This window comes from Amblyraja radiata, chromosome 31 (genome assembly GCF_010909765.2).
Source record: "Amblyraja radiata isolate CabotCenter1 chromosome 31, sAmbRad1.1.pri, whole genome shotgun sequence".
Lineage (NCBI taxonomy): Eukaryota > Metazoa > Chordata > Chondrichthyes > Rajiformes > Rajidae > Amblyraja > Amblyraja radiata.
Genome location: NC_045986.1, coordinates 19,430,070 through 19,444,331, shown reverse-complemented (window position 1 = coordinate 19,444,331; position 14,262 = coordinate 19,430,070). Strand labels below are relative to the sequence as shown.

Below are 14,262 nucleotides of genomic sequence, written 5' to 3'. Positions count from 1 at the left end.
TGGCTTCGGTAAAGATTGGCAATTGTCCCGAGTGTGTAGGATAGTGCTTGTGTGCGGGGACCACTGGTCAGCGCGGATTTCGTGAGCCGTAGCACTATTTATCTCAAATTAATTTTTGCACTATTTTTTTCATAGTATTACATTATAGTACAACAATATGCAGAACAGAAAATATGTTCAAGTTTCGTATATTTTCAGAATTTGTTTTCTGTTGATTTTAGATAGAACATTTTGTGCATTTGGTGACCATGCACATACTGTACCTTCAAGAGTATAAACCAAAATAAAATGTAATGTCCATTCAGAAATGTTCTTTTCAACAATACCGATTTCAATATAAATAGAATAATCTTGTTGTTATTGAGAAGATGTTGACGCGCACTCTAATCTTGATTTGTTTCCTTCTGCAGAATCTGCAGCTCTTTAGATTACACCATGTCTGGAAGCGGGTCCGTCCTTCAGCAATTTATCAGTGGGTTGAAGAGCCGCAGTGAGGAGACCAGGGCTAAATCTGCCAAGGACCTGCAGCACTATGTTACGACTGAACTTCGTGAGGTACACACAATTAGTCATAAGGATTGTTCAAAGTTATCTGCAGGTTTATGAAAATGTGCAATATTATTTTAAACTCGGTTTGTTTTACTAAATTTGTTCACTGAGCATGCTGATTAGGAACACAACACTTGAAATTTAGTGTCATCAAGCACGGACACCATCCCTGCAGCCCACTGAGTCTACGTCAACCACCAACACTAATTTCACATCACTCCCATTTTATTTTACCTGTATATAGCTCAATCAATATCACCCCCTTCCCCTCCACCCCAACCCCAGATACTTCTACTCACCAACTCACTAGTGGCACTATATGGTAGCCAATTCATCTACCAACCTGCAAATCTTGACATGTGCCAGCATACTGGAGACCATGGTGGAAACGTACACAGTAACAGGGAAACATGCAAGTTCCACATGGGCAGAACCCAAGATCAGGTTAAGCTCAAGTCGTTGGAGCTGCGAGGCAGTAATTAGCTGCAATTTGGTCTGAATTTTCAGTCTACCCCAAATATTTGGTGCATGTTAATTTATTAGATTTTGCTGGCCTGCTCTCACCAAATAGGTCCCCATTTCCCGGGGTCAATTACTCCAGTTCTGGAAGATCAAAATGGCCACAAAAGTCCTGTGATAAGGTGGCAAGGCCCAAATCAGTGGCCTGACCTTGACCAAGGTTCTCTGATGCCCTTGACACCTCACTGGATATTTGACAACCGGTAAAGCTCTACCCCAGCTTTGCCAACTTTCGAAGCTGTCAAGGTCATTAAATTGCATACTCTCTCCTCTTAACTGATTCACTCTATCCCGGACAACACCCTGGTGAATCCACTTTGCACCCTCTCGAGTGTAATCATTCTTATGGGTCCAGAACGGCACTTAGTATTCCAAATGTGGCTTCACTAATGTTTTATGAAGTTTGACCATAACTTCTCTGCTCTCATTCTCTATCCTGGCTAATGTAGGCGAGTATCCCACATATTTTTTTTCATCATCCAATATACTTGTGAAGCCACCTTCGAGGATCCTTGGACTTGTATGCAAAGCTTCCTCTGTTTCTCAATTCTCCCTGGGGCAATGTTTGTGACGTCCAGAAGCACTGTAAAATTAATATGAATAAAATAAATGATTGTCAACTTAGAACATAGAACAATACAGGCAGGCACTTTATGTCTGTTCCGACCGTGGCACCAATCTAATCCATCCCATCTGTCTGCACGTAGTCCACATGCCTCTATTTCCACGTGTCTGTCGAAATGCCTTTTAAACATTTCTATCATATCGGTTTCTACCACCTTCCCTGGCAGCACATTCCAGGTGCCTACCACTCTCTGCGGAAAAGAAACACTTGCCTTATAAATATCCTTTAAACTGCCCCCTCTCGCCTTAAACCTATGTCCTTCAGTAATTGTCATTTCCACCCATGCCCTCCAGTACTTGACATTTCCGCCCTGAGGAAAGGACTGTGCCTCTCAAAATGTTATGCACCTCGGGGTGACCTGACGGAAGTGTATTAAATTATTCAATTTTTTTGCTTTGTTCTAGTCTTTTTTGCTGAAAAAGTAAAAATTGACAAAATATAAGCCTTTTAAATAATTAAAATCATAAATAATTGAGGTTATGTGTCTATCGCCTGCTTTATTTGGAGCCTAATGTTAGTTATAGTGAATGGGCGTATGGATCCTGCTTAAGGTCGCAAGAGCCCATTCCCCACCTTATTGTTGAGTATCTCAGCTTCTCTTATCTGCCGAAGATAGACACAAAAAGCTGGACTAACTCGGAGGTCAGGCAGCATCTCCGGAGAAAAGGAATAGGTGTTATTTCGGTCAAGACCCTTCGACAGACCTTTCTCGACCCGAAACATAAACCTATTCCTTTTCTCCAGAGTTGTTGCCTGACCCGCTGAGTTACCCCGACTTTTTGTGTCTTATCTTCAGTGTAAACCAGAATCCGCAGTTCCTTCCTACACAAATCTTATCTGCCGTTGGATTCTCTTGGGAATACAAGAACTGCTTGCAGCTTTGAAATCACTGGGGACACCTGTATATTTTCCATGCATGCAGTTGTCCTGAAGCTTCCCTGTATTTATGCTGAGAATTGCCATCATTTCCATGCAGAGCTGCCAGCAAAGTCAGGCAGTGTCCAGTCCAAGTTTCTTTTTCTTGGAAAACACATTTTTAGAGTGAATGAAAATTCTTTCACATGGACTTGTATTGGATCCCTTTTTGAAAAACGATGGCTATAAAATATTTCGGGGCTCCTCAGTCCTCCCAGTGTTTGCCAGTGACCAATCTGCTGCTTTGTGTTTTTTAATCTCCCACGATCATATCTCATTCCTGGGTAAACAATTAAACAGTGAGATAATAACTAAACGTATAGTGCCAGCTGGTCGGCCTTAAATTCTTTGCATCAACTGGTATCTTGTGATGAATTATATGCGAGGATTTAAGAAACGTTTTAATGCTAATCAAGATAACATGCACAGGTTTACAATGTTTTAACTTCTAATATGTGCCTATTTAGGTTAACCAAGAGGAAATCACCTCATTCTATGATGAATTGAACCATCACATTTTTGAACTGGTTTCCAGTTCCGATGTGAATGAGAGGAAGGGAGGTATCCTGGCAATTGGTACGTTGGCTTGGTACAAGTGGAAATAAAAACTATGTTGTAAAATTTCTGGCTGTGTTTAAAATCTATGCGAGAGTTTGTCGTGTCACATTTTAACACACTCCAGGTTAAAACAAGACTGAAAACTTTTATGTTTACTTTAGCTTTCAGCTAAATCTTAACTACATTGCACTTTTAACTTTTGCACTTTTTATAATGCATTTTTAAGTTTGCTTTTCTTTTCTTTTAGTTCTTCTATTTTATTTCATTTTATTATTTCATTTATTGTATGACATGTTTTTATGTGAAGCACTTTGAGTCTGCCTCGTGTATGAAATGTGCTATATAAATAAAGTTGCCTTGCCTTGCCTTGCCTTGCCTACCCTGTGGTGGGATGGTATTCGCTCTAATTAGTGCGTTGTGAAGAATAATTTTTAAAGTTAATAGCTACAGGGAAATGAGCAATTTGTAGCATTGTCTTTTTGTTTCCTTGGAAAGCACAATAGAATTCTGATAATCTGGCACACTGGTGGCACCAACCTGACAGATTTTGGGGACCAGTGGACGTTAATCTTTCTAATACCTGAACACACATTTAATGCACATTTTTTTTGAGATCTTATGCAGTAATATAATACATTTTGCAGTGAACTCTATTATCTTAAACCCGATTAGCTGACATGGGGCCCTTGACAGTTTAAAGGAAGCATTAGAAATGGGGCCCTTGTGAGTTTAAAGGGAGCAGGGAAACATGGGCTGAGCCATCAGCATTTCTTAATTGTTGGATAGCAGATTATCTACTTTATTTTAGTTTGTGTACCTATTTTAATCTTGAGGTACTATCAAAAAGCTTAGAATGGATTGAAAAACGAGGAATTTTATATTATGTATGAATGCAAGGTTATTTTCTTTTGAATGGATAATCACAGAAAATGTATTTTGAAGCTAATATGTCTGAATATTTCTAAATATGCTGATAGGATATCTATTTATGATTGTAGCTACGAATATTATTCTCAACTTTTTTAGTTTGCTTACTGTGATAATCAGTCATTTTTCCCTGTTACCTGATGTGTGAAATTGTTTTTTAATCCAAATGCAGTAAGTCTCATTGGGGTTGAAGGAGGAAGTGCGACCCGAATTACACGGTTTGCCAATTACCTACGGAACCTATTCCCATCCAGTGACCCAGTTGTAATGGAAATGGCTTCAAAAGCCATGGGCTGCCTTTCTATGGCTGGTGATACCTTCACAGCTGAGTACGTGGAGTTTGAAGTCAAACGTGCTCTGGAATGGCTGGGAGCAGACCGCAATGAAGGAAAGCGTCACGCTGCGGTAATTGCTGCCTTCAACTGGTTTTACCGACGTGAAAGTTACAAAAGGGTGGAAGTATTAAAAATGTGTGATTCAACTTCTCCGTGTGGGTGGGGGATTGCAGAAGCAAAACAGGAACCTATTGGTAAATCTGCTTCTTGTGTAAAAGCTAGTTTGGCAACTTGCAATACTTCTTGTCCATTCTAATACTACTTTGGTTTAGAGGTAGTTGGTCTATTTCTATTTATTTAGCTGACTACAAGAAGGTGTTGATGGAAGCTGACCCTTTCATGTTTTTAAACATTTCCTTACGTTCAAGGAAGCCGGTTGTCTCCATTTGGTGCATTCTAATTGCAACGAACATGTGATTCAATGGGGTTAAAAATAAGGAAGATTTTACTAATTATCACAGCAAATTATAGTATTTTTGTACAATAGTCCTCTTGGTTAGCACAAAATCAGCATACCATTTTATCGATTGTCACCAACATTTTCCAAAAGATACTTATTTATAAAATGCGTCACCCCAGGGTATTTCAGAACAAGTTATTTCCATTCAGGATTATTGCACAAAGCTGTCCTTTTTAATTGACTTACATGGTTTTAATATGCTAGTTTGGTTAAGAGATGTTTTCTTTATTTTTTACGTCATATACGCCCAGTTTCCAAAAAGTGGCATGCATTAATATAGAAACAGACAGAAATATCCGAGTGCTTCACATACAATTAATTATAACTTGAAATTCTCTTGACTGACACTCTAGGGACTCGAAACCTTACCCATTTCTTCTCCAGAGAAGCTGCCTGTCCCGCTGAGTTACTCCAGCATTTTGTGTCTACTCTATGGATTTGACAGATGCCAGACCACAGAAAATCTGAATCACTGAAATTCTGAACAGGACATCTATTCTTTTTAATGTATAGACACTCTGCAGATCACATGAGAGTTTCGAGAACTGCCCGTGACCCAAAGTTTCTGTAAGTCGGAGATGCTGTCAACTGAGATCCCTGTGGGCTGAGATTGCAAAGGTTGCATTGGTAGGTTAATTAGCTAGGATTAGTACAGTCCTTAGTTAATTTCAGATCTCGGATAGATCTCAGTTACTTGCCCACTCAGCTATTGACCAACTTGCTGAGTGTTTCTGGCACTCTATTTATATTACAGATTTCCATTTTTTAAGCAAACAATTAAAACATTTTTCAGTACTTTTACTGACCAAGAAAAGTTGAACACAAGGAAAATTCTATTTCTTAAAGAGCCAAAGCCAATCATGTAACATTTAACCCATTAGAACAGGCACATTTCAATGTAATGTCTTGCTCATAAGATGTCCCCTTATACACATGAGTCAGGTATTTAGATTATACTCTTTCAGAGCTGAGTTTATCATGAACTTATCTATGCTAATGTTGGGTAATGCCCTTTGGCCTCACTTTTAAAGCATGAATTATTACTTTTGAAGGGTTTTTTTCTTTTAGCTCCAGACTTCCTACTTTTCTCCTGAAGATAGTGATGTACATTGAGATATTGTTTGATCGGCTCTGACAGTTTCTGGACACCATGTTTCTGTACATTATTTTTGACGGTTGAGTTTAGATAGTATATATTAGCCATGAAAGCGTTCAATCCTGAAATTATCGAATGACCTGAATCATGCCGTGGGATTGGTGACATTCTGGCTCCAAAAAGCTTAATTGATTTATTTGTCAGTATTCCACACCTGTCCTCCCCCTGTAGAATCAACTATGACGGTGTTAAGATTAGAAAGCTCACCAACTAAGATGGCCTAGTTTTGCATAGATCCCTGAATTAAACTTATGTTTGATTAGATGATTAATTCACCTCATGGATAAATACAAAAAAGATTGTTGATGCAATTTCTTTATATCGATCATAGGAATTTTGAATGATCCAAGGGAACAAGAGTTAGATATATCTCTTAGGAGTTAGATATATCTCTTGGGGCTAATGGAATCAAGGGATATAGGGAGAAAGCCGGAACGGGGTACTGATTTTGGATGATCAGCCATGATCATATTGAATGGCGGTGCTGGCTTGAAGGGCCGAATGGCCTACTGCACATATTTTCTATGAATAGTAGAATTATACAGTATGGGCTTAAACATAGAAACATAGAAAGTAGGTGCGAGAGTAGACCACCAGGTCCGTCGAGCCCGCACCACCATTCGCTCATGGCTGAACACTAAACAGACACACTTACCCACAAACAGTAGACACAAGACACAGAACACAAGACACTACCCTCCCCTTTATACCGCTATCACCCCTCTCCACCCCAAGAACCGCATGATCTCCTGGGGGAGGCAAAAAACCGGATAAAAACCCAGGTCCAATTCGGGAAAAAAATCCGGGAAATTCCTCTCCGACCCCAATCCAGGCGATCGACACTTGTCCAGGAGATCACTCAGGTCTTACTATACTAACCATACCTAGGTCCATATCCCTGCCCTCTCCCCGTAGCCCCTTATCCCCTTGGCAGCTAAAAAAACATCTATTTTAGACTTTAATATATTTAACGTTTCTGCTTCCACTGCTCCCTGGGGCAGTGAATTCCATAAATTAACCACCCTCTGGGTGAAGAAGTTCTTCCTCATCTCAGTTCCAAAAGAGCCCCCCCTTATTCTGCAACTATGTCCCCTAGTTCTAGTTTCCCCGATCATTGGGAACATCCTCGGTGCATCCACCCGATCAAGGCCCCTCACGATCTTATATGTTTCAATGAGATCGCCTCTCATTCTTCTAAACTCCAAAGAGTAGAGTTCCAGCTTACTTAACCTTTCCTCATATGTCAATCCCCTCATTGCAGGAATTAATCTTGTAAACCTTCGCTGCACTGCCTCCAGGGCTAGTACATCCTTTCTTAAGTATGGACCCCAGAACTGTACACAGTATTCCAAATGTGGTCTCACTAATACTGTGTACAGCTGCAGCAAGACCTCCGTGTTTTTATACTCAATCCCCCTAGCAATAAAGGCCAAAACTCCATTGGCCTTCCTGATTGCTTGCTGCACCTGCATACTGACTTTTAGTGATTCATGTACTAATACCCCTAGATCCCTTTGCGTTGCATTACAACGCAGCTCCTCCTCATTTAGAAAATAACTTGCCCTATCATTTTTTTTCCCAAAGTGAATGACTTCACATTTATTAGTATTAAATTTCATCTGCCAAGTTGTTGCCCACTCACCTAGCTTATCTATATCCTTTTGCAGACTCTTCCTATCCTCCTCATCCCCTACTTTTCCTCCCATTTTTGTATCATCCGCAAATTTTGATATATTACACTTGGTTCCCTCCTCCAAATCATTTATATAAATTGTGAACAACTGGGGTCCCAGCACCGACCCTTGCGGAACCCCGCTAGTTACCGGTTGCCATCCCGAGTATGAACCATTTATCCCCACTCTCTGCTTCCTATTTGTTAGCCAATCCTCTACCCATGCTAATATATTACCCCCAATCCCATAATTTTTTATTTTTAGCAATAGTCTCTTATGTGGCACCTTGTCAAAAGCCTTTTGGAAGTCCAAGTATACCACATCCACCGGTTCCCCTTTATCCACCCGGGTTGTTACTTCCTCAAAGAATTCGAGCAGATTCGTTAAACAGGATTTCCCCTTCACAAAACCATGCTGGTTCTGTCCGATGAAGTCATGTTTATCCAAGTGCCCCGTTAGTGTTTCTTTAATAATTGTCTCTAACATTTTACCCACCACCGATGTTAGACTAACCGGTCTATAGTTACCCGCCTTCTGTTTACTTCCTTTTTTAAATATAGGTGTTACATTGGCTATTTTCCAATCCACTGGGACCGTTCCTGCCTCCAGGGAGTTTTGGAAAATTATCACCAATGCATCCACAATCCCCACCGCTATCTCCCTCAAGACCCTTGGATGTAATCCATCAGGCCCAGGGGATTTATCCTCCCTCAGTCTCATTAATTTCCCTAATACCACCTCCTTGGTGATCTTAATAGTATTTAGCTCCTCCATTCCTACCGCCCCCTGTTTATCCAGCGTTGGAATATTTTTTGTGTCTTCTATGGTGAAGACTGATACAAAATACTCGTTTAATGCCTTTGCCATTTCCATGTTCCCCACCAACAACTCTCCAGTCTCACCCTCCAATGGACCAACGTTCACCTTAGCCACCCTTTTTCTTTTTATATAGCTATAAAAACTCTTACTATTAGTTTTTATGTTGTTCGCTAAATTCCTTTCATAGTCTATTTTCCCCGTCTTAATTAATCTCTTAGTTATTTTTTGCTGACCTTTAAATGCTTCCCAATCCTCTACCCTCCCACTATCTCTGGCTACCTTATATGCCCTTGCCTTCAGCCGAATACTATCCTTTATAGTTTTACTGAGCCATGGCTGACTGTTCTTACCCTTACCCCTTTTTTTCTTCATAGGAATAAATTTTTCTTGAAGGTTATACAGCAGATCCTTAAACGTACACCACTGCTCATGTACCGTCTTATTCTTGAGTCTGCTATCCCAGTCAACTTTGATCAGCTCAGTCCTCATACCTTCATAATCCCCCTTATTTAGACTAAGCACGCTAGCCTGAGTTTCAACCTGCTCCCCTTCTATTTGAATATGGAATTCGACCATATTGTGGTCACTTGTTCCCAACGAGTCCCTAACTATGACATTTTTAATTAATCCTGCTTCATTACACAGGACCAGATCCAAGATTGCCTCCCCCCTTGTCGGTTCTGTGACATACTGTTCTAGGAACCCGTCTCTAATACATTCTATAAACTCTTCCTCTAGTCTACCCTGCCCAGTTTGGTTTGCCCAATTAATATGAAAATTGAAGTCCCCCATGATTACAGCAGTTCCCTTTTTACATGCGTCAACTATTTGCAGATTTATGTTCTGACTAACAGCGTCACAGCTATTTGGAGGTCTATAAATTACACCCACTAGTGTTTTTTTCCCCTTGTTATTCTCTATCTGTACCCAAGCTGTTTCACTATCCTGATCCCTCAACGCAATATCCTTCCTCTCTATTGCCGTTATTCCCTCCCTTATTAAAAGGGCCACCCCTCCTCCCTTTCTTTCCTGTCTATCTTTTCTAATCGTCGAGTACCCCTCTATATTCAACTCCCAGTCCTGATCCCCTTGCAGCCATGTCTCCGTAATGGCCACGATATCATAACTATATATACTTAATTGCACCGTTAATTCATTTATCTTATTTCGAATACTCCGTGCATTTAGATAAAGCACTTTCAGATGATTTTTACTACCCTTCCTTTCCGTTTTTGCCCCTTTTACATCTAGAGCTTTATCTTCACACATTCTGGATCCTCCTGTCACATTTTGATTTTCCGCTTCCCTAGCCTCCCTAGATGAGCCCTCCAATCTATCCTTCCAAAGCACTGCTGTAATATCTTCCCTGACTAGCAATGCAACACCACCACCTCTTGCCCCTCCAATTCTATCACACCTGAAGCAACGAAATCCTGGAATATTTAGTTTCCAATCACAGCCCTCCTGCAACCATGTTTCACTGATCGCCACAACATCATACTTCCAGGTGTCTATCCAGACTCTAAGCTCATCCACCTTTCTTACAATGCTCCTAGCATTAAAATATGCACATTTAAGAAACCCCCCGTCTCTTCTTCTCTGTTTATTTCCTTTTTTTTCTTTCTCCTCTTGTGTCCGAGTGCTTCCCTTTTCTGCTTCCTGCCTCCCATTCGGTCTACTAGCTTTCTCTATTTGAGTCCCTCGCCCCAACCATTCTAGTTTAAAGTCTCCCCAGTGACCTTTGCAAATTTCCCCGCCAGGATGTTGGTCCCCCTCGGGTTCAAGTGCAACCCATCCTTTCTGTACAGGTCCCACCTTCCCCAAAAGAAGTCCCAATGATCCAGAAACTTGAATCCCTGCCCTCTGCACCAGTCTTTCAGCCACGCATTTATCCTCCACCTCGCTCCATTCTTACTCTCACAGTCGCGTGGTACAGGCAGTAATCCTGAGATTGTTACCTTTTTGGTCCTTTTCCTTAACTCTCCTCCCAACACCCTAAATCCTCCCTTCAAGACCTCTTCACTTTTTTTACCTATGTCATTTGTACCAATATGTACCACGACCTCAGGCTCCTCTCCCTCTGATTTCAGGATATCTTGGATGCGTTGAGACACGTCCGAGACCTTGGCACCAGGGAGGCAGACCACCATCCTGGTCTCCCGACTGCGTCCACAGAAACGCCTATCCGACCCCCTAACAATAGAGTCCCCAATTACTATTGCCCTCTTCTTTTTTTCCCTACCTTTCGGAGCAACAGGGCCGGTCTCTGTGCTGGAGGCCCGTCCGCTGTTGCTACTCCCGGGTAGGCTGTCATCCTCATCCGTACTCAAAATTGCGGCCTAACTGTTACAAATATTCCCAAGCTGTTTCTAAACTACCATGATATTTTTTTGTGATTTTTTGTTCATTTACAAAGAAACAAGATTTACTTTTATGAAGTGTCCAATGAAATAATGTGAAACTATTTGTCTAAGAATAAAATATCTTATTCCAAGGTAATATTCTCACCTCTATATTTCTTGGGAAAAACAGAAGCATATCCATTATCTTTTGCACAGACTGCACATCAAGCTTTTTAAGAGTAACCGAGAAACTCTGTTTTCTTTAAATTCTAGGTTCTGATCCTGCGGGAGTTGGCAGTCAGCGCACCTACTTTCTTCTTCCAGCAAGTGCAGGCTTTCTTTGACAATATATTCTTTGCCGTCTGGGATTCCAAACAGGCCATAAGAGAAGGTGCCGTTGCTGCCTTACGGGCTTGTCTGATTCTCACCACTCAAAGGGAGACCAAAGAAATGCAAAAGCCCCAGTGGTACAAGGCAAGTACGAAGATAAAAGAATCTTTCTTCATCACAACCAATTGTTGAAGGCTCGGTATGTTTTCTCAGTGAGTCGTAAAAACTTACAAACCAGTAACTTTGATGATTGCGGTAAGCTATCAATTGTTGATTGAAAAGGATGCTAAAATTGAGCCCTAATTGTGTTGGAGACAGGGATGCCTGCCTCTTTTAAAGTATTTTTTCAACTCCATGTGAAATCGTCTTTAAGCAATTGAAAGTCAGATCTGGAAATCTTCACTCAGCTGCTGAAGTTTTCCAATGCATATGGTGCAGGCTTTGGGAATGTCTGGTGTCACCATTCCAGCATCAATTGGAAACTTTATTTTTTGATAGTAATGATCTAGTGATTTTGCATAGATCTAAAATAAAATAGCACTTATTTATTTGATCGTAAAGTGAAAATTCACTTTTATTCTATTGATGTTGCTCACTGTTTAAAACCTGGAGATGCGTAGGTTTTTAAACAAGTTTTGATGTTTTATATCTAGCAAACCTTTGAGGAGGCTGAGAAGGGATTTGATGAGGCCCTGGCTAAAGAAAAAGGCTTGAATCGTGATGATCGTATACATGGGGCTTTGCTTATTCTAAATGAACTGATTCGTATAAGCAGCATGGAGGGAGAGGTATGTGCAGGATTTATTGTAATTAACCAAAAATACATATCCATTATTTGGTCCTGACCTACTGGTTAGATTAGTGATTTAATACAGATGTACTGCTAGAAAGAGAGGATATTTACTCTGAAATGTTTTTTTGTGCTTTGTAAGAGCTTCTTGTAGGTTGAACTACTGTTACCTCTGCCACATTGTAGAAAGTGAGTGTTTGCCATCAGATCAACAATTCCTAATGACTTATATTTGCAAAATCAAAAATATACAGTCATAGCATTGCTCATATGTTACGTAGGTTCATAAATGAGAGGAGCAGAATTAGCCATTTGGCCCATCAAGTCTACTCCACCATTCAGTCATGGCTGATCTATCTCTCCCTCCTAATCCCATTCTCCTGTCTTCTCCCCATAACCCCAGACACCCGAACATTGATAATGCTTACTATCCTGCTGGGCATTTAAGATGATATTAGGATCAATATTAATGGAGATGCAAGAATGCAGATGCTGGAACCAAGAGCAAAAAACATAGTGCAAGCAGCATCTGTGGAGGGAAGACCCTCCAATATTATTGGCAGTATTAGCAATTATTTTTATTTAATGATTCCAATAACAATTATTTTAATTTTGTATCTTTAAAAAAAAAAACATTTTCTGGTTCCGAAGGATCACCTAATATAAGAAATGGGAGCAAGGGCAATTTTGCTTCTTGCTTCTCTGTCATTAATAAAGACTGTGGCCTTAACGGGGATAAATAGTTGGGTAGGTCGTAACCCATTTAAGATGTTTCTCATTTGCTTCGTTTGAACTTCAGAGTAAAAACAGGTTGTTTCCACGTTGAAAGAAATTTTGCCTCTTTCTCTCTTAATTTATTGATTTTATTTCTTTGATCAAAGCGCTTGCGAGATGAGATGGAGGATATCACTCAGCAGCAGTTAGTACACGATAAATACTGCAAGGATCTGATGGGATTTGGAGCTAAGCCCCGGCATATTACATCCTTCACAAGTTTTCAGTCTGTGCAACCCCAACAATCAAATGCACTTCTCGGGCTTCTGGGGTATAACACACCCCAAAGCATCTCGGTGTTTGGAACGACTCCTGCTCCCACCAAGCCAACCTTGGTGGAAAGTCGATACTGCCGTGAGCATATGGAAGTGCGATTTGAACAGGTAAATGTTAGCTTCTATTGTGTATTATTGACATTGTCTGTTATGTGACTGTAATCTCAGTGCAACAAATTTCGTATAGACCCATACTAACTTAGTCAGTTATTTTGCAGTCTTGATGGCACTTTTAGCTTTGTCCAGTGTACCTGCTAGGTTGCTAGTAGTGTTCATAGGTACCGACTAAGAAGACTGAAGGAAAGTTAATGGGCCTGTCCCACTTAGGACGCACACTCACACGCGCACCCCCCCCCCCCCCCCCCCCCCCCCCCACCACCAATACCTGGGGGAGCGCTGTCTGAAATTCACTTGGTGCAAAGCCAAGGTGATACAGACACACACTGCGATGAACAGGGTAAGTCCTTTAAAAGAGGGGAGGAGAAGGGGGAGAAGGAGTGGAGCCAACTTTAAAGAAGCCAGACAACTTTTAAGAAGCCAGTGATATACGGCTGTGAAGTTTGGCGGACATTTAACATTACCAGTCGGTTATCCTTGGTTCTGAAAACTGCCGCTTATGTTTTTTTCCCCCAATATGCCAATGAAATTCAACGGTCAGCACCGGCTACAACCTACAAGAACCTACGAGCTTTTGACGTCCTGGCAACCCACTAGAACCTCCTGGCAACCCACCTACGGCACGAGAATTCTCGCTACTCTCCATGGCGGATTCATTCTAGTCGCCGCTAATTTTTCAACATGTTGAAATATTCGCGGCGACCCTAATGAGGCTGCGACAAGTTCCCAGAATGTGGGAACTCCTCAGGACCATGAAGGCGACTCCCTGTCAACCACCAGCGAACATGTGGCGACTGCATAGTCTCCTGCAGTCACCTAAAATGTCGCCTAAGTGGGACAGGCTCATAACTCATTTTCCTTGTAGCATTTATTTGAGAAATGTATCCAATTAGCCGTACTCCTTTGTGGTTTCCCCAAATTCCTGTAGTTTATTTTCTTTCAAATATTTACTCAATTTTGTTTGAAAAGTTACTGTTCAGTCGGCTTCCTTCATCATTCGGGTCCTAAAATGTAATTTATCTCTGTCAGTAGTATCTGAATTTTGTATTTGTTACTTTTAAAGTCGACACACTTGAATTTTGGTTTTAAAATAAATAG

General features: G+C 40.9%; 1 protein-coding gene across 1 annotated transcript in view; it reads left to right on the top strand.

Moving 5' to 3' along the window:
* The window catches only part of mtor (mechanistic target of rapamycin kinase), a 190,030-nt gene that overhangs the window by 8,240 nt on the left and 167,528 nt on the right, over positions 1 to 14,262 (top strand). Inside the window, exons 2-7 of the mRNA XM_033048008.1 lie at positions 411 to 555; positions 3,076 to 3,184; positions 4,266 to 4,498; positions 11,152 to 11,352; positions 11,862 to 11,996; positions 12,880 to 13,155. Of these exons, the coding sequence (XP_032903899.1) occupies positions 436 to 555; positions 3,076 to 3,184; positions 4,266 to 4,498; positions 11,152 to 11,352; positions 11,862 to 11,996; positions 12,880 to 13,155 (1,074 nt within the window). The 5' untranslated portion in view covers positions 411 to 435. The remainder of the gene's footprint in view (positions 1 to 410; positions 556 to 3,075; positions 3,185 to 4,265; positions 4,499 to 11,151; positions 11,353 to 11,861; positions 11,997 to 12,879; positions 13,156 to 14,262) is intronic.